Below are 19,359 nucleotides of genomic sequence, written 5' to 3'. Positions count from 1 at the left end.
AGCAAGCATCTTGCGTGAGACATGAACAATCACTGCAACACCGTGTTCCAATGTTTAATAACATGCTTTAACTCCCATCATCATGAAAATGATATCACATATACATCTCAGTATTTTAATTATTCAGAGAGTTGTAATATCACGAAAGTAATGGATTCTGTGTCCTGGAAGAGAAAGTCCTGAAGCACATAGTGATTCACACAGCTAGAGCACATAGAAGATCAAATACAAAACAAAGTATTTAACGTGTTACTTTAGTTACGATGGGATTTGAGAAACTAGTAAATGAAACAATTTTAGGATGAAGTTTATGATGTTCTACTTTAATGACAAAATAAACTATGTGATTAAAGTGGAAATTTCGAAATCAAAGTTGACATTTCATACTTTTTTCCCCCACTGTGTGCCTTATTTTTTCTTCTCTGTACCCTAATAAGATTTCATATGACACTCAGACGGTGGGCTACGACTCGCCTTTGCGGCAACTTTGATATCTGACAACTTCTTTTTTATTTCGGGCACTGTGCGAGCTTTCGAGTTTCTCCGACACACTATGTCACTCGATCAACTTCCTTTTGTTGTTTATACCACTGTTTAAACCAACAAATAGTACATTTTTCCTTGCTTCCACTTCGTATTCGCTGAAATTCTATTTTCCCTTGTGCTTTTGCACTGAGCTTAAGGGCTATTTATATTGATTTGCATATTCAAAGAGGCATAATTCTTGGAGGAGTTGGGGTGGGGCAGCAGGCGCGTGTACGTGTGTTCATTTTCACACTGACCAGGATTTATGTAGCGGAAGAACGTGGAAGTTGCCGTTCACACAGATTTATGCATTTGGATTTTTTTGTGCATAAGCACATTTCCGCTTTTGTGATTATGTCATGTTATAGTGTGAATTCTACACATGGCGTTATGCATAAGGACCCTGGTGATCATAAACAAAATGTGTACCTATTTTCCATGTTGAATGTTTACACATCCAAGATGTCATTAAATTTAATATTATAAAAGATATCTGTAGAATACACTTTTTTGCCAATAATTTTATTTGACTTTCAAAGGAAACAATATAAAGTATTCCTAAAGCCCTATAGCTACTCTGTATGAACAAGGTCTCTTCCACATAAGTGGATGACCTGCTACTGTCATGGAATCTTGTAGTAATTCAGATCTTTTGCTGACAGATGGAACATAAATGTACTGTACTCCTGCATCAGCACATTAATGAGAGCTGCAGTGCTGCCTGGTCATTAACACTATGAGGCCCATGCAAGTTCTATTACCCAAAGGCCTATTTTTTATAATATACAGTCATAATAAATGTGAAAAACATGACCTTAATTAATAAAAGCAAAAGAATTATCTATTTATCAAATAAGATATTTACTGCATACTGAATAATTATTTTAAGATAAAATTAGATTTTTGGTAAAGAAGACAAAAACAAAAATATTTTCTTACAAATTACACAAGTAGGTGTATTCATGCATTTAACATAGTGAATAAGTCATTCAACCTAAAATTATTTTTCATACAGTAAATATATGAGCAATATATGTCCAGTTATATTTTAATGTTTGAATGCAAACCTAAGGAGCATGACAAAATAACTGGGTTATAAATAGCTATAAGTTAGAATGAAAAATCAAATTAAACAATTATATACACTAAAAATACAATAAATATAGAAAACATTCATTATTATTGCTGAAATTTGTCATGTCATGCAGGCTTATAAAAAGAGAAAAAGCTGAAAATTGCACATTTGAAATGCAATAAATATTTTAACAGAAATAAAGGAAAGCACAAAAATGTTAACTTTTATACTAAACTTCAATATACTATACTAATTGAATTCAGAGACAATGTGCTTCATTAAAGCATTTCATAAGAGATCTTTCACTGCACAATAGAAAAGTAGAAGTCTAAAGTAAAAGGCACATAAGTAATCAAAAAAGTATTTGCTTGATAAATAGTTTCAAATAAATAGAGAATAATTACAAAACTATAGACTGTTCTTCAGTTAGTGAGGTACACCTTATAACCAAGTGCAAATGCTTGAAAAAATGCATTGTATCTTCAAAACCAGAATATAGATTGCTACTTGTTTGTCAGAGATGGTTTACGAATTAAATATCATACAATACTATGTATTTAGCCACAAGCCCTTTTTATAAAGTACAAATTAAACGTTTTCTTCATATCGCCGTCTCAGATGTCTGAAATGTTTTCCAATCTCTGTCTTCACACATGTGGCAAATGGCACAGAACTATCTGCATACGTTACCTGTTAGAAGAAACACAAAACATATTGGTTACACTTTAGTGTAGGTATCCATTATAAAGCATCTATTACTAACTAAGCTATTAAAAAGTACATCACTGTAATATTTCATTTTTTAATATCATGATAAAATACTTCTCATACCTGCATATTTAATAACATGAAAATTGTTAATAGATTATAATACAGTATATACCTAAACTGTGACAAAATTTGAGGTCTGCATAAGATGACAAGTACATCACACATACAGTAAAATTATAATTTGCATAAAAATAACATACCCAATATGCATTTCATAATGTAAGACATTTTGCTGCATACCTTAAAAAAAAGCCAATTATTTAGTATACTATTTTAGCTACTATTAGTGACACGAGAGCAATCAATCCTGAATGGTTAAGAAGTCCATCACAGAACACACTACATACTCAGACTCATTTGGCTCATTTAGAGCTGCCAATTAAACTAAGAAGTTTGTCTCTAATATGTGAAAAGAAGATCTGAACAAGGAGAAAACCCTCACTCAAGAACATATAAACACTTTACTGGCAGTGCCAGGCTTGGATTTCAAACCTCATGAAGCTATGAGGCAGCAGTGTTTTAAAATTACATGTATACTAATATATCATTACTTCTACTAAAAAAGAGACATTTGTTAAGTGGTGGACAGGCCACTTATTTGAGAGAGAATTTAAATATACAGTAAGTTTAAATGCACTGGAGAAATAGCCATATGTTATTGAAAATATTTGCATTAGAAAATAAAGCTGTAAGAGTTGAGACATATTGATGTCTAAACCAGAAAGAGATCACTTTATTTACTCATACTTGTAAATAACTTTTATTAGTACACAAGGATAGAAATTCAAAAACATGATGATTTTTTTCTTTTTCTCAGAATGAACTACCAGCAAGTGGTGAAGACTAATTTGATTCGAAATTCTGAAATAGAACCAAAATATACTGATAAATGGAAAAAATAGAAAATGAAAATAACGCAGCATATTTTGAAGTATTCTAGTAGACTGAATCAACAAACTAAAACATTTAAAATTAATTTCAGCCAACTAAAAAAGTGCAGCAAAGTTTAACCGCCTGAAGACTGTAAGGATATACCAATTAAATTTTTTTTTAAAGAGCTAGATTTTGCTTTTGTGAACTTCTTTTATTAGCCACGTTATCCATAAAATAAACAAAGAAAATGTATAATATAGTGTATTCATGAGTAATACGATATTTTATTAATATTGCCATGTCACAATTATTAAACCCATATATACAGTAAAATTGCTGTTTTTAAAACCTGCTAGTTTGTATGGCTTAATGTGGAGCTAAAACATAACTAAGCCCTTGGGAATTCAATAATGAACTGTGATGCACATATAAACACCACCCATGAAGGTGATAAAGGTGAGTTGCAATCAGGGGCAAGATAAAGGAGCTTTCGCAAAAGCTGAGAGAGGAAATTATTCACTGCACCTGAAGGGCATTGGGTATATAAAGATCTCCCAAAAATCGAACATTTCAAGAGGCACCATGGGTAGCATTATAAGGAAGTTTAAAACTTATGGCAATATCTGCAAACCTGCCAGGCTGAGAAAAAGGCCCAAAATTTCATCAAGAGCCATTAACAACTTAGTCAAGACAACTAAGTAAAGCCCCCGTGTTACTGCAAAACACCTACAGGATGACCAGATGAAGGCCAGGCCAAGTACTTCAGTGACAACTATAAACCGAACACTGAATAAACAAGGACTTCATGGCTACACTCCAAGATACAATTCCCTCTTGACCATGAAGGACATCATAAGTCAACTAGAATATGCCAGGAGAAGTTTGGATAGGCTTGCAGTGTTTTGGGAAACAGTTTTATGAACTGATGAAACTAAGTTGAAACTGTTAGGACATATGGACCAAAGGTATGTCTGGCGTGAGAAAGGCAAGGGTTATGACCAAAAGAACACCATCCCCACAGCCAATCAAGGAAGTGGGTCTCTGATGATGTGGTGACGTTTTTCTATTGCAGGAACTGGCAGTCTTGACCATGTAACTGGCATCATGGTTTCCTAGAAATACCTAGCCATTATAAAGAGGAACGTAATGATTTCTGTTCAGAAATTGAATCCTGGAATATCCTGGAGTGACCCTTCTTAGTCTCCAAATTGAAATCCGATTGAAAAATCTTTGGTGGGATTTAAAGAAGGCAGTTGTAGTATGGAAGCCATCAAACATCAATAAGCTGGAGGCTTTTGCACGTGAGGTATGGGCAAAGATTCGAACAGAGAGGGGTTAAGAAGCTTGTCAGTACTTACTGAAAACGGCTGTTAGAAGTTATAAAGGCTAAATGATTCTCCATAAAGTACATGTACATTTAGGAAAAGTTGCATTTTTCATTTGAACTCAAACTTAAGTCAATTTATATTCTCAAAATAACTCTGTGTCAAAAATTTTTACTATTTAATTAGGCTTTTTGTCATATTTTCATTAACCTTGATTCATATAAATATAATGTCTTTTGAGGTGAGGGGTTGAATATTTCTAATTGCAACTGTACATACAATGACAAAAAGAAGAAGTAATAACACAACTAATAATCTAATAAAAATGGCTGGTAGAAAAGGTAGCAATATTATATATAACAACAGCATTGCTTGTGAAGCATATAAGCACACAAAAGCAGCAGCTAAACAGAGTAATTAGCAATGCCAGAGAGCTGAGAAAAACCATACTGCTAAAAAAGCAAAAATCACAGCTACAACCTTCTCTCAGTAATTGAAAGGATGGTGGCATGCCTTCATTAGTGTCAAATACTTCTTGTCTTAAGTGATGGTGTACTTAGTAATTTCACTGAAAGTGTCCCACCCAGTGGTTTGCAATTATGAGCAAACAAACACCAGACCAAAAATAACGTAAAAGCCTTCAAACTTCCCAAATAGTCAATTTCACAGAGTAAAGATGTCAGTTTAATAAATGTTGTTTTCAAACGTTCTCATATAGTTCAGTTAGTCACAAAGTTTATACCACTTTAATCAGTTCATGAAAGTACAGGAGAGTATACATTCATAGCACTCTGGTGGTCACAAACACTGCAGATCTTTTCACTTTCAGCATGCTTTAATGTGTTGTAAATTTAATTTTAAATGGCTAAATTTGACATTTTTCCCATTGGTCTGTCAAAAGAGCTTCTTCAAAGTACTGAATTAAGGGTATAAATACTTACATGAATTGAGTGATTTAAATTTTTTATTTTTAATACATTTTTAAACTTTCCTGAAAACATGTTTTCACTCAGTGATTGATTAAGGGTAATTTAGTGTAGACTGATGGCCAAAAATGTCAAATTAATCCATGATACTTTCGTCTTTCAGTAATATTGATGTGAGAAATAACTTGAATGGTAACAAACTACTTTCACTTTTTTTTTTCTTATTTGGCAACTGTTACTTATCTATGTATGGCTCTGCATTCATTTTGGCAATAATCATCTTCTTGGGTGAAATATTTATTTACTTCCCAAACTTGCTTATTTCATTGTAGACATTCACGTTAACCCTGTGCCACTTTGCTGTCAGCAATCAACATAACCTGCATATCTTTGGGAGAAAACTAGAATAATTGATAATATCCATAGAATGGGGGTTGAAGGGCATTGACTATCACAGGATTTAAACCCATGGACCTGCAGAAATGCCCTGTACCGCCATTTGTGTATTATTACTGTAACAGGTATGAAAAAATGAACAAAAACGAGAAACAGAATATGAAACAACATATAATTCTTACTTTATTATGTTTTCTCCTATAAATGAGCTAAGTGTTTGTTATGTTATGAGGCCTTTATTAAAACAACAATAATGATAGTTGAATATTCTCATGTACAAGACCAATTGTTAAGTTATGTTTTACCTCCTACAAATAAAGGTAGCATTGAAACAATAACCTCATTGTATATTATACAAACTGTCAAAAAAGTTCACCATGTTTTTACCCTATTCACAAAGAAACAGCAGGATTCAGTCTTGAGACACATTATATGTATTACATATTACATACAGTATACACACACACTAGGAGGCTCTGCATATGGGGATGCGGATGTACAATTTAAACAAATTATTATTTTCATGGGAATTGTTACATATGCATAATAGACCTAACTATTTTATATTACAGCCAGTAATTAACCATAGTAAAATGCAAAAAATTGAAAGAAAATTATGTTTTATGTTGCGTTAGAGGTATTTGTTGTGTTATATGTTTTCGTTCTGTTTGGCTTTGAAATTAACACGCAAATACTTTTTAAACTTACACTTTTACTGTAAAACTTCAGTAAAAACAATATTTGGAATTAACTAAATTTATAAAAGCTGAGAGCTCTGTGTCTGACAAAAGTATTCACATGAATGAGAGGTGAGAGGACCATGGGCGTAGGCTGTTAACCTGAAATGGTTGAGAGGAGGGTGGGACTTGAAAAAATCTCTTGGCAATAGTCTCGCCTCAAGATTTTCTTTTATAATAGAGAGATAAACACACACACTATACTATATATACATATATATATATATACACACACACACACACACATACATATACATATATATATATATATATATATATATATATATACATATATATACATATATATATATATATATATATACAGTGGTGTGAAAAACTATTTGCCCCCTTCCTGATTTCTTATTCTTTTGCATGTTTGTCACACAACATGTTTCTGCTCATCAAACACATTTAACCATTAGTCAAATATAACACAAGTAAACACAAAATGCAGTTTTTAAATGATGGTTTTTATTATTTAGGGAGAAAAAAAATCTAAACCTACATGGCCCTGTGTGAAAAAGTTATTGCCCCCTTGTTAAAAAATAACCTAACTGTGGTGTATCATACCTGAGTTCAATTTCCGTAGCCACCCTCAGGCCTGATTACTGCCACACCTGTTTCAATCAAGAAATCACTTAAATAGGAGCTGCCTGACACAGAGAAGTAGACCAAATGCACCTCAAAAGCTAGACATCATGCCAAGATCCAAAGAAATTCAGGAACAAATGAGAACAGAAGTAATTGAGATCTATCAGTCTGGTAAAGGTTATAAAGCTGTTTCTAAAGCTTTGGGACTCCAGCGAACCACAGTGAGAGCCATTATCCACAAATGGCAAAAACATGGAACAGTGGTGAACCTTCCCAGGAGTGGCCGGCCGACCAAAATTACCCCCAAGAGCGCAGAGACGACTCATCCGAGAGGTCAAAAAAGACCCCTGGACAATGTCTAAAGAACAGCAGGCCTCACTTGCCTCAAGTAAGGTCAGTGTTCATGACTCCACCATAAGAAAGAGACTGGGCAAAAACAGCCTGCATGGCAGATTTCCAAGACGCAAACCACTGTTAAGCAAAAAGAACATTAGGGCTCGTCTCAATTTTGCTAAGAAACATCTCAATGATTGCCAAGACTTTTGGGAAAATACCTTGTGGACTGATGAGACAAAAGTTGAACTTTTTGGAAGGCAAATGTCCCGCTACATCTGGCGTAAAAGGAACACAGCATTTCAGAAAAAGAACATCATACCAACAGTAAAATATGGTGGTGGTAGTGTGATGGTCTGGGGTTGTTTTGCTGCTTCAGGACCTGGAAGGCTTGCTGTGATAGATGGAACCATGAATTCTACTGTCTACCAAAAAATCCTGAAGGAGAATGTCCGGCCATCTGTTTGTCAACTCAAGCTGAAGCGATCTTGGGTGCTGCAACAGGACAATGACCCAAAACACACCAGCAAATCCACCTCTGAATGGCTGAAGAAAAACAAAATGAAGACTTTGGAGTGACCTAGTCAAAGTCCTGACCTGAATCCAATTGAGATGCTATGGCATGACCTTAAAAAGGCGATTCATGCTAGAAAACCCTTAAATAAAGCTGAATTACAACAATTCTGCAAAGATGAGTGGGCCAAAGTTCCTCCAGAGCGCAGTAAAAGACTCATTGCAAGTTATTGCAAACACTTGATTGCAGTTATTGCTGCTAAGGGTGGCCCAACCAGTTATTAGGTTCAGGGAGCAATTACTTTTTCACACAGGGCCATGTAGGTTTGGATTTTTTTTTCTTCCTAAATAATAAAAACCATCATTTAAAAACTCCATTTTGTGTTTACTTGTGTTATATTTGACTAATGGTTAAATGTGTTTGATGATCAGAAACATTTTGTGTGACAAACATGCAAAAGAATAAGAAATCTGGAAGGGGGCAAATAGTTTTTCACACCACTGTATATATATATATATATATATACAACACACACACATATACAGTAATCCCTCCTCGATCGCGGGGGTTGCGTTCCAGAACCCCCCGCGATAGACGAAAATCCGCGAAGTAGAAACCATATGTTTCTGTAGTTATTTTTATATATTTTAAGCCCTTATAAACTCTCCCACACTGTTAACATTATTAGAGTCCTATAGACATGAAATAACACCCTTTAGTCAAAAGTTTAAACTGTGCTCCATGACAAGACAGAGATGACAGTTCTTTCTCACAATTAAAAGAACGCAAATAGATCTTCTTCTCTTCAGGAGCAGAGAATTTCAGAGGGAGAGAGAGCTCGCTCGCTCGCAAAGAAAAGCAAACAATCAAAAAATCAATACGTGTGCTTTTAAGTTTGCCGCGGCATTTTTTAGAGGAGCATCAGTATCTTCTAAGCAAACAGCCTCTGTGCAAACAGCCCCTCTACTCACATCTCCTCCGTCACGCGCAGAGAACGTCAGAGGGAGAGAGTGAGATTAAAGCAACAATCAAAAAATCAATATGTGTGCTTTTGTGCTTTTAAATATGCCGAGCACCGCAATAAAGCGGCATTTTTTTAGAGGAGCGTCAGTATCTTTTAAGCAAACAGCCTCTGTGAAAACAGCACCTCTGCTCACACCCCCTCCGTCAGGCGCAGAGAATGTCAGAGAGGGTGAGAGAGAGGCAGAGACAAGCAAACAATCGAGCACCGCATGGGAAGCATATCTCACCAAAATTGGACAGTTGAAGACTGGAAAAATGTTGCCTGAGCTGATGAGTCTCGATTTCTTTTGAGACATTCAAATGGTAGAGTCAGAATTTGGCGTAAACAGAATGAGAACATGGATCCATCATGCCTCGTTACCACTGTGCAGGCTGGTGGTGGTGGTGTAATGGTGTGGGGGATGTTTTCTTGGCACACTTTAGGCCCCTTAGTGCCAATTGGGCATCGTTTAAATGCCATGGGCTACCTAAGCATTGTTTCTGACCATGTCCATCCCTTCATGACCACCATGTACCCATCCTCTGATGGCTACTTCCAGCAGGATAATGCACCATGTCACAAAGCTCGAATCATTTCAAATTGGTTTCTTGAACATGACAATGAGTTCACTGTACTAAAATGGCCCCCACAGTCACCAGATCTCAACCCAATAGAGCATCTTTGGGATGTGGTGGAACGGGAGCTTCGTGCCCTGGATGTGCATCCCACAAATCTCCATCAACTGCAAGATGCTATCCTATCAATATGGGCCAACATTTCTAAAGAATACTTTCAACACCTTTTGAATCAATGCCACGTAGAATTAAGGCAGTTCTATATATATATATATATACACACACACACACACATATATATATATATATATATATATATATATACATACACACACACACACACATATATATACTTATACATATACTGCTGATGTGGCTCCATGTCCGCACTGTGAGACGCCTAAGACAGCGCTACAGGGAGACAGGAAGGACAGCTGATCATCCTCGCAGTGGAAGAGCCCGGATCTCAATCCCATTGAGCACGTCTGGGATCTGTTGGATCGCAGGGTGAGGGCTAGGGTCATTCCGTCCAGAAATGTCCAGGAACTTACAGGTGCCTTGGTGGAAGAGTGGGGTAACATCTCACAGCAAAAACTGACAAATCTGGTCCAGTCCATGAGGAGGAGATGCACTGCAGTACTTCAAGCAGCTGGTGGCCACACCAGATACTGACTGGTACTTTTGAATTTGAGCCTCCCTTCATTCAGGGACACATTGTGAAACATTTTTAGTTTATGTCTTATGGTGTTGACTCTTTTAGTGTTCATACAAATATTTACACATTAAGTTTACTGAAAGTAAAACCAGTTGAAAGTCAGAGGACGTTTCTTTTGTTGCTGAGTATATATATATATATACATATTTATATATATACACACACACACGTGTGACTAGGGGGGAGCTGAGTGACCAAAATGAAGTAATTACCCACTAGGTTTGGGAGTGGCGGGGTGTACTTCTGTTATCTATGCAGGCCAAATACGGGAAAACCTGCCTGATTCAACATCACTTCCGGTTCTAGCACACAGACTGATGTCACTTCTGTTTACTATACCCTTTTGCAGCCAGGGACAATATACAGGTGGCTGCCCCAAACCTGTTTTGTGTGTTAAGACTGATTCTTTCATAAAACAAAAAAAGAAATTATTTAAAAACCTTGCTCTTTCATTTACAAGATGATGAAATTTACCTGTACTTACCAATAAAAGATATAGATATTTCTAATATGTTATCATTAAAAAATTGTTTCAATGATGCAAAAAAGTGGATTAATCCTCTTATTTTGTTTATTGTAAGTGTGGCAATCACCAAGGTCTGCTGGCTAGAACTCTTTCAGTTTTTTTACTTTGCACCAATGTGACCAAGTTCGTTATTTTCAGAGTGAATGGTGGACACCAGCATCACAAGTGACACAGTTCACTACCATTCTATAATTGAACCACAATCATGGATCTCCTTTAACGCACTGTATTTCATATTTTCCAGGGATGGACTGATATAGCTAGTTGGCTTAGTTCAACTAGACTCTTACTTTTCATAAGGGCAATGATTACTCATTCATTTAATTTTTCCTGGAACTTTGTTAGATGTAAGCTGCAACCTCATTTCTACAGTATTTTGCTATAAATGTAACTGGTAGGAGTATTAGTCCAGAAAGACTACACCACTATAAATGTCGTTTTCATAAACAGTTAATCTTAACTTTGATAAACAAGTTTTGTTTGGTTATTTCTTTTTACTAATTTGTTTTTAGAAAAGAAATCAGCTATTCAGACTGTAGATTAAACAGATCATCTTAAAACAAACTAACTGGTCAGGTATGTGACACAATATACATTATGAATAACTGGTTTAAACTCAAATAAACTGCATATAAAAAATAAAGTGACAGGTTTTACCTGTCTGCATTGAACATTGCTTAACATGTTTAGTGAATTCCTTGCTGTGCTTGTTATTCTAAGCTCACAATCAAATAATGCATGTAATATATACCTATATATACATACAATTTATATACTGTATATAATTTGAAAACCAAAAAGTATAAACTTAAATTAAAAATTTAAAAAATATATAATATCAGCTAATGATATGCAATGAACAGAGAACAATTAGCCAAACTCAGACATTGCATGCTTATTGTTTATAAAAGTTGAGCATACTTATCTGCTTGACAGCTCCTTCTTCATGCAAGATTTGAAGGTTGTATATCTCTGAACAGTTTTATATCCCTTTGGAATGCATGTGAAGTAGTGGAAGTACACAGAAAGTAGGGCAGTGGGCAGCAACAAGCAGAAAGAGTGAAATGGTCACAGAAGAGTAAGCATTGTTGGGAAAAGGAAACAAAACCAGGGTGTTATTCTCTGTTTTACTAAAAGAATGAAAGCACATTAGTTTTGGACAAACAAACACAGACACACAAATATACATAAATACAATGTTAGTTATGTAGGTCTGTAATAATAGGAAAACAACTTAGTAACAGAAAAATGTATAATACAATGTCTTTATAACAATAAATAGAATTAAATTAAGTCACATCTATAATGAAAATAAATTGGCACTATTTCAAGATCCATAGAAACCTATCCATATATCCATTTTGGGCAGCTAATTCCATTTCAAAGAGTTGGAGAGTTGGTGCCTAAGTGAAAAGCAGGAAGTAATCCTGGAAAGTACCTCAGCTATTGGAGGGGAGACTTACATAGACATTCACACTTGCTCACTTTGGTCCAAGTTAAAGTCATCAAAAAATCTATATACCACCCAAGCCCATTCAAAAGTAGTAACAAATTAGAAAAATACATGGCGTCAAATGTCAGCACATGAAAGCAACACATCAGTGGAAAACAATCATGTAATCAGAGGTGACGTTTTTATGGAATTTTTGATTATTAAGATTTCTACTTTTTGCATCAAACATACTGACATATATTGAGCAGGACTGCAGTTTACTAATGCTTTATTCTTATATTTTTCTAAATGGAGTTATGGAAAATGGGTAATTTGTGTGATGGAGTATTTTTTATACAATTCCCATTTTAAATATCTTTTACATTTCTTAAAAGAGAAAAGTATAAACTCAAAATTTGTTTAAATAATTTAAACAATCAGGTCAGGAAGCATGCACTGATACAGCGTGTTGACACACCTACTTCGTGATGAAACAGCTCTGGAAGGATCCTGATTGGTAGACATGTAGTCCAGTCCCACCCTCTGGAAATGACCATCTATCTGCCACAGCCAGGTGTTACGTGGGCGTCACCTTAGCCTGGTCCAGTTACTTGGGTCCTCAACCAATAAGGATCTTGTGGGCCAAATTACTCTCAGGGAATCGTGCCACATATCCATTGTGGCATAACTGATGCTCCCTCACAATGCAGGTAATGTCACTCATTCGGGGACCCTGTCAGCAACCACTGAGTTGACACAAAGTCAAACCAGAGCTACCCAGGGATTATCTGAAGAGACACAGTACTTACTGAAGGAGTCCACTCTTCATCTCAGGTCACTGGATAGCATCCATGTCTTGCAACCATATACAGTAGCAAAATAGGAGGCACCAGGACTCTAAAGACTTGGACCTTCGTCCTTTTGCACAGATATCGGGAGCACTACACATCCTTTTCCAGAGACCTCATGATTTCCCCCATGCCTCTCCCAAGCCGTCTAGTGACTTCATAGGAAGAGTCACCAGAGACATAAATGTCACTGCCAAAGTAAGTAAATCTCTCAACAAGGTCAACACTCTCTCTACAGACACACTGCTGATGGCTGTGCCCAAGAGGGCATTAAAGTTCTGGATCTTGATTTTTATCCAGGACACTCGCAAGCCCAGACACTCCTCACTCAGTCTCTCGAGAACCCTGATCAGGGCCTCCATTGACACTGTAAGAATCACAGCATTGTCAGCAAAGTCAAGATCATTGAATCTTTCTTTACCAACAGATGCCCCACAGCCATTGAACCCCACAACCTTCCCTAACACCAAGTCCATGCAAGCACTGAACAAGAGTAGGAGCAAGAACACACCCCTGACGAACCCCAGAATCAACTGGAAAAAAACGCAGAGGTTCTGCCTCCCCTCTGTACAGCACTCACAGTACCAGTGAACAGACCAGCCATGATATCCAGTGTTTAAATTCAATGTTTAAATAAAATAAAGAATTGGCATCTGATCAAGATCTCAAGATGCCGGTCTGCTTAGGATTCCAAGGATTAATAAAATAACAGTGGGAGGTCGAGCTTTAGTCGAGCTTTAAGTTACAGGGCCCCTAAACTGTGGAATGGTCTTCCTGCTTCTATAAGAGATGCCCCTTCAGTCTCAGCCTTTAAATCCCGGCTGAAGACTCACTACTTCAGTTTAGCATATCCTGACTAGAGCTGCTGATTAACTGTACATACTGCATATCTGTTGTTAGTTATTATCACTAAAAAGTAAGTAACATGATAGTTAGAATTGAATACTAACCCTCACCTATTCTGTTTCTGTTCTCGGTACCCAAATGTGGCAATTGGTGCCACGGCCCACCTGCCAAGTTGTTTGCCTGCCTATGGTAAAGTCATCCCTGATGGAGGATCACAGGAATCATGGGAAAAAGGGGTCCTATCATCGGAGCAACGTTTCAGCTGTGGAATGGCCAAATGGGGAGGCAGCTTGATGGATGAGGTCTCCAGGACTCTAAAAATATCCAAATCTTATTATGTGAAATAATCTACTGTTAAATTCTGCTCTGTACTTCTAAAATTTTTATTATTATGCTGTATTAAGGATTTGATTTGTTCTGTGTATTGTGTTGTATTGACCCCCTTCTTTTGACACCCACTGCACGCCCAACCTACCTGGAAAGGGGTCTCTCTTTGAACTGCCTTTCCCAAGGTTTCTTCCATTTTCCCTACAAGGTTTTGGGAGTTTTTCCTTGTCTTCTCAGAGAGTCAAGGCTGGGGGCTGTCAAGAGGCAGGGCCTGTTAAAGCCCATTGCGGCACTTCCTGTGTGATTTTGGGCTATACAAAAATAAACTGTATCGTATTGTATTGTATTGTATCAACAGAAATTTTAGAAAACAGAACCTGCACAAATTTGTGCTTTAGAATAAGGACTGTCTCTTGGACCCTGCTTTTAGGTAATAGTTCTATCATATGTTTAAAAGTGAAACAAAAACACAAAAATAATGTGTTTCTAACTAATTATGGAGTAAGAGGTCTTAAAATATTGCAATAATTATGTTGTTAGTTTCTAATTAAAAAATGTATTGGCTGAAATAGATGCTTCATGTTAATGAGTCATACATGTTAATATAGACAACATAAACAGAGTTTGCCACTCTAGAGGAATGAGAGGAAAGAGCTTGTCTGATAGAAGGAAGTGGCCCAGTGTTATTTCTGAGAGAGAGAGAGAGAGAGAGAGAGAGAGAGAGAGAGAGAGAGAGAGGGATGTATCGTACGGTTCTTGATGTGGGAAAGTAGAAGCCATCAGTTGGTCAGGGTCATTTATCTGTATTATTAAAGCATACAGTGGCACAGGATTTTTTGTAATTATTCAGTATTTTGACTAACCCTTCTGGTTTACCTACCTTTATTTATTTTTCTTCATAAATCCCCTCATTGTTTTACTTAAATCAAGTTTATCGTAGTCTCATGAGTGCAATCTCCTCCTTACTGTATTATATATGCTATATACATAAATCTACTTTATGATAATATGGTACTTGAACAGTCTTTGGATGATTTTATAATCATAGTTCCTGCTTAATAAATGCCTACTAATGATGTTCAGCCTTGGAAATTTTAACTATGCATTTTAAAAGAACTACTGTTTGTATAAAGATGTGAAACTTATTCTTCTTAAAACAGGATACATTCAACTTTCTTCTCTTTTATAAAAAAATGTTCTTTGCTCTCCAGGCTCAGATACAGTATATAAAATGTTGGTTTAAGTATCTTTTCTTCTTCATTCTGAAGCTCTGTGTGATCAGTTGACTATGATATGCTAATTCTTGACTGAATGGAAATTACAATTAACAGACTAGAACTGATCCAGAATTTTCTTTCTGACTTGAAAAATGTACTTTAGCTACAGTACATACTTAAACTTTCACCTTGCTCACCTCCAATAGTTGCTTTCAATATTTTGCAACTTACCTGGAAAAAGGAAAAAAAACTGATGCCTGTCCTCCTCAATATCTGCTCCTGCTGCTGTCCCTGTATTCCACTGCTGAAACCCTTTGGAATATTGGCCTTTTGGCATTTTTACAACCAAGAAAACTATCTGCCTGTAAGACACCATCTATTCATCTGTTTAAGACAATATTTTAAAGTAATCATGTCTATTGATTAACCTTTTCAGTTACTTTTATATTCTTTCTATTTAATATTTTGACATTTAAATCACATTTTTTATTTTACTCGAACTCTGTAAGAACTGACAAAAACTTGCTATTGGTATTATCTTGACTGATAATCTTACTACTGTTCATGCTTACATGACGTTTTTAATAACTTACTGTACATTTTCTCTTACTATTTTCTAATGTATCCCTCCATAAAGTTTACTTTTTATTTATGTTCTCACACAGGCTATTCACGACAAAAGGCAGTTGCACTCAGACAGCAGAATGGACTGGAAAATAAAATAATTTTTTCAGCTTAGGTAATATGTGCATCATACACAGTAAACAAATTCACAAATTCTCTTTAATAACAGATTTTGATTAGTATTAGTGTACATAAAAGAACCTACAATGGTGACAAAACACACAGAACAAGCCTTAATATGTAACTTAACATCTTAAATATCTAAACCCATTAATATTATTTTATAAACAGAACATACTGCAATGAAAAGAATATGAAGAAAATTTGTAAATTAATTATATTGTATATCAATTCAAGTTCAAAGGCTCACTGTATTATGGAGAAAACACTTGATTTTCATCACCTTCATTCTAAAATTTTCATGAAAACATTCAATTATAAATGAATGTCCTCACATTACTGAGCTTTTTATCTTCAGAATTTACTTAATTAAAATGTATCTGCAAATAAATAATCCTCCACTCTAAATTCATCAGTATTTCAATAGCCCGAGTGCTGTATACACCTTAAATCGTAAAAATGAAAGTCATTTTCCAGCATTGTTTATGAAACATGAGACTTAATCTGCTATGATTAAGTCTGTTGCAAAATATGCAATACCACAGCTATATTTCTTTGATATTTAAGATCCCATGACATTCCATTCTCTCTACTGTACGTTTTAATTCGAGCGCTTTTAGAAAAAGTGTAGACACACATAAAAGGCTATCCATAATTCCTTGTTAAAAACTCCCAAATGCAATATTAAGGAGGGGAAAACTTAAAGAACTACCACCTTAGTTGTGCCTTTTGTAGGAAAAATATCAATATAGTCACTCAATTAATTACCAGTTTTGCCTTTGGCAATGCCTTTAATTAATTAAAACAATTAACAAGGTGCCCACACCAGGGATGCCAAATTAACGTAGGTTGAGTGAAGGATCTGTACTTCACTTTTCACCTGGGACAGCAGAAATATCAAGATATCTGTACAATTTATGAACAAGGTTACTACCCTTCAGTTACAGTGACACCAGTACCATAATATATAAGCTGGCTTTATCTTATCTATTAAGTTACAATTAATAGTTTTCAGAATCAAAGTTGTTCTTATGGTCTTGTGTAGATGAAGCTTTGTTCCTTTTCTGGTCAGCTTTATCCAGACATATGGAGTGATCTTCAACAGGCTTTCTTTCTTTGTTCAGGTGCTCTTCTGCTTCATAGCCTTGGTTACACCGTATGGTTTCCCACTGAGGTTCAAACACACTGTGTTGGGGGCCTTGTTGCTAGCAAAATCACAACTGTTGGGCAGCTGGTTATCACAAAGCTTCCACTTTCAACAAGACAAACGAGTGGCTTTAACCAAAGTCTTCCTCTCCTTGTACATTTGCTATATTAGCAAGGTTTGCACTTAATGCACCCAATTCCTAAATTGGGTCTAAATCCAATATAGTTGAGTCTTCCACTCTTCTAGTCCAGCAAAGGGTCCTGTAAGAGTTAAAGGGATTGCTCTAGCCTTTGCTAGATCTCTGCTATAACAGCAAAAGTTATGATCAGGTTGATAGCAGCGAGCTGATAAAGGAAACAAAGACATGCAGAAGTTTATAACGGAAGGAACAGATGTCTTACTATTGGTTTCTTGGGTTCTCATAATCTCATCCTTTTTGGTTGACTACTGTATCAAAGTTTTGTCCATAAAATCTCCTAGTTGTTCGGTTATGTCTCTTTGTTCAAGTTTGGCAATGAACTGCCATCTCCGGCATGTCACTTGATCTGTGATTGATCATTTATCAGATAAGATGCAGATGTTCCATTGCTGGACAGAATATCCTGTTCTTGTATAGATTGTTCTAATGTTCTAATCACAAAGAGAGACCCAGTCAAGAACAGCTGATGTTAACAGTGTCTGGAAGTGGCTTTTTAAACCAAAGATTTATGTTCAGGCCATAGCAAAATGGATAACTGTCATCTAGTCCTACTATTTTAAAAGATTAGTACTTAACAATTTAAGGGCGAAACAATGGAGGTATAAAACATTTCAATTGCTGGAGGTGGTACATCAAGAAAAAAGGTTGAGTGCCCCACCCTAGAACTATTACATGCTATGCAGTCACATACGCATCACTAGTGAGCTATACTTAAGTGTTTACTTGGAGCAGTAGGTCTGCTATTATCCAAAATCATGCTTTTGAACTGTAAGCAGAAATCAAGATCAAAGATAATGGCCATCTTTGTAGCATTGCCTGTATATTATTTTAGGGTCCTTTATATTTTATACATTGACTTTACAGCAGAACTACTAGTACTACTTTACTAAATTCCAAAACTATGTCAGACTATTTTCTTGTCCTCCAGAAACTCATGAATGCTGTATCTTACTCATCGTACCAGTTGGTGGACTTAAATCACAGCAAGCTACCTCTGGTACAGAATACTAAAACAAAAGTTTTGAGAAGCAATAAATAACAGGGCTATAATAGTCCTTCTTCTGGTTCTGCAATATTCAAGTTCTAAAGTCTATAGTTCTTAGTCAAACCAACTTGTACTTCAACAGTGATCCTAAGATGATATGGCAATCTGCTCAGAAGGCTCAATACACTATTATTCCTAGTATTTGTGTGGAACCTTTCAGTTTTTAATGGAAATTTAGCATTCACTACTTCTATGCTGTCAATTGAAAATGGGTGTTTCTAAAAGCACTACTTATACAAGTGACAGTTTTTTTGTTTTGACCCATGTGGTGCTGAAAACTACTAGGTAGTGCTGCTTACTGATTATGGCACTGCACTGTAAATCACAAGAGCACTGATTATGTCTATTACTTAAACTCACTGTATGACCCTGTGCATGTTAATTGACCTGTGTCCAATTATAAAGTAAATAAAGAACATGATTATAATCAAGCTCTATGCTTGTAAAAATAATTCTATCTATTCATCCATACAGATCAGGTGCTACAGGGGGCTAAAGTCCCAGCAGTACTAAGCACAATTCATGACCTAGCCCTGTATAATGTCATAGCCCACAACAACGCACACTCATGCACACATACACATTCATACTTTTTCATTTAAAATAAAATGTTTGTAAAGCTTATTTTCACCAAGAAGGCAGCTGAACCTCTAGAAGCTAGTACTTAGG

The 19,359-nt window shown here is 35.9% G+C and overlaps 1 protein-coding gene across 7 annotated transcripts in view; it reads right to left on the bottom strand.

Annotated features, from left to right (window-relative positions):
- Positions 1-1,040: 1,040 nt before the first annotated feature.
- Positions 1,041-19,359, bottom strand: part of micu3a (mitochondrial calcium uptake family, member 3a) — a 188,389-nt gene continuing 170,070 nt past the window's right edge. For 6 of the 7 annotated variants that reach the window (XM_039750913.1, XM_039750916.1, XM_039750917.1 and 3 more), the window contains one exon: positions 1,041-2,290. In XM_039750913.1, the coding sequence (XP_039606847.1) occupies positions 2,189-2,290 (102 nt within the window). In that variant the 3' untranslated portion in view covers positions 1,041-2,188. Of the gene's footprint in view, positions 2,291-11,806; positions 11,876-19,359 lie in introns of all 7 variants that reach the window. The other variant, XM_039750915.1, reaches the window with a different exon arrangement.

Source organism: Polypterus senegalus, chromosome 4, assembly GCF_016835505.1.
Source record: "Polypterus senegalus isolate Bchr_013 chromosome 4, ASM1683550v1, whole genome shotgun sequence".
NCBI lineage: Eukaryota > Metazoa > Chordata > Cladistia > Polypteriformes > Polypteridae > Polypterus > Polypterus senegalus.
The sequence above is the reverse complement of the archived record's forward strand: the minus strand, read 5'-3'. Positions and strand labels throughout refer to the sequence as shown.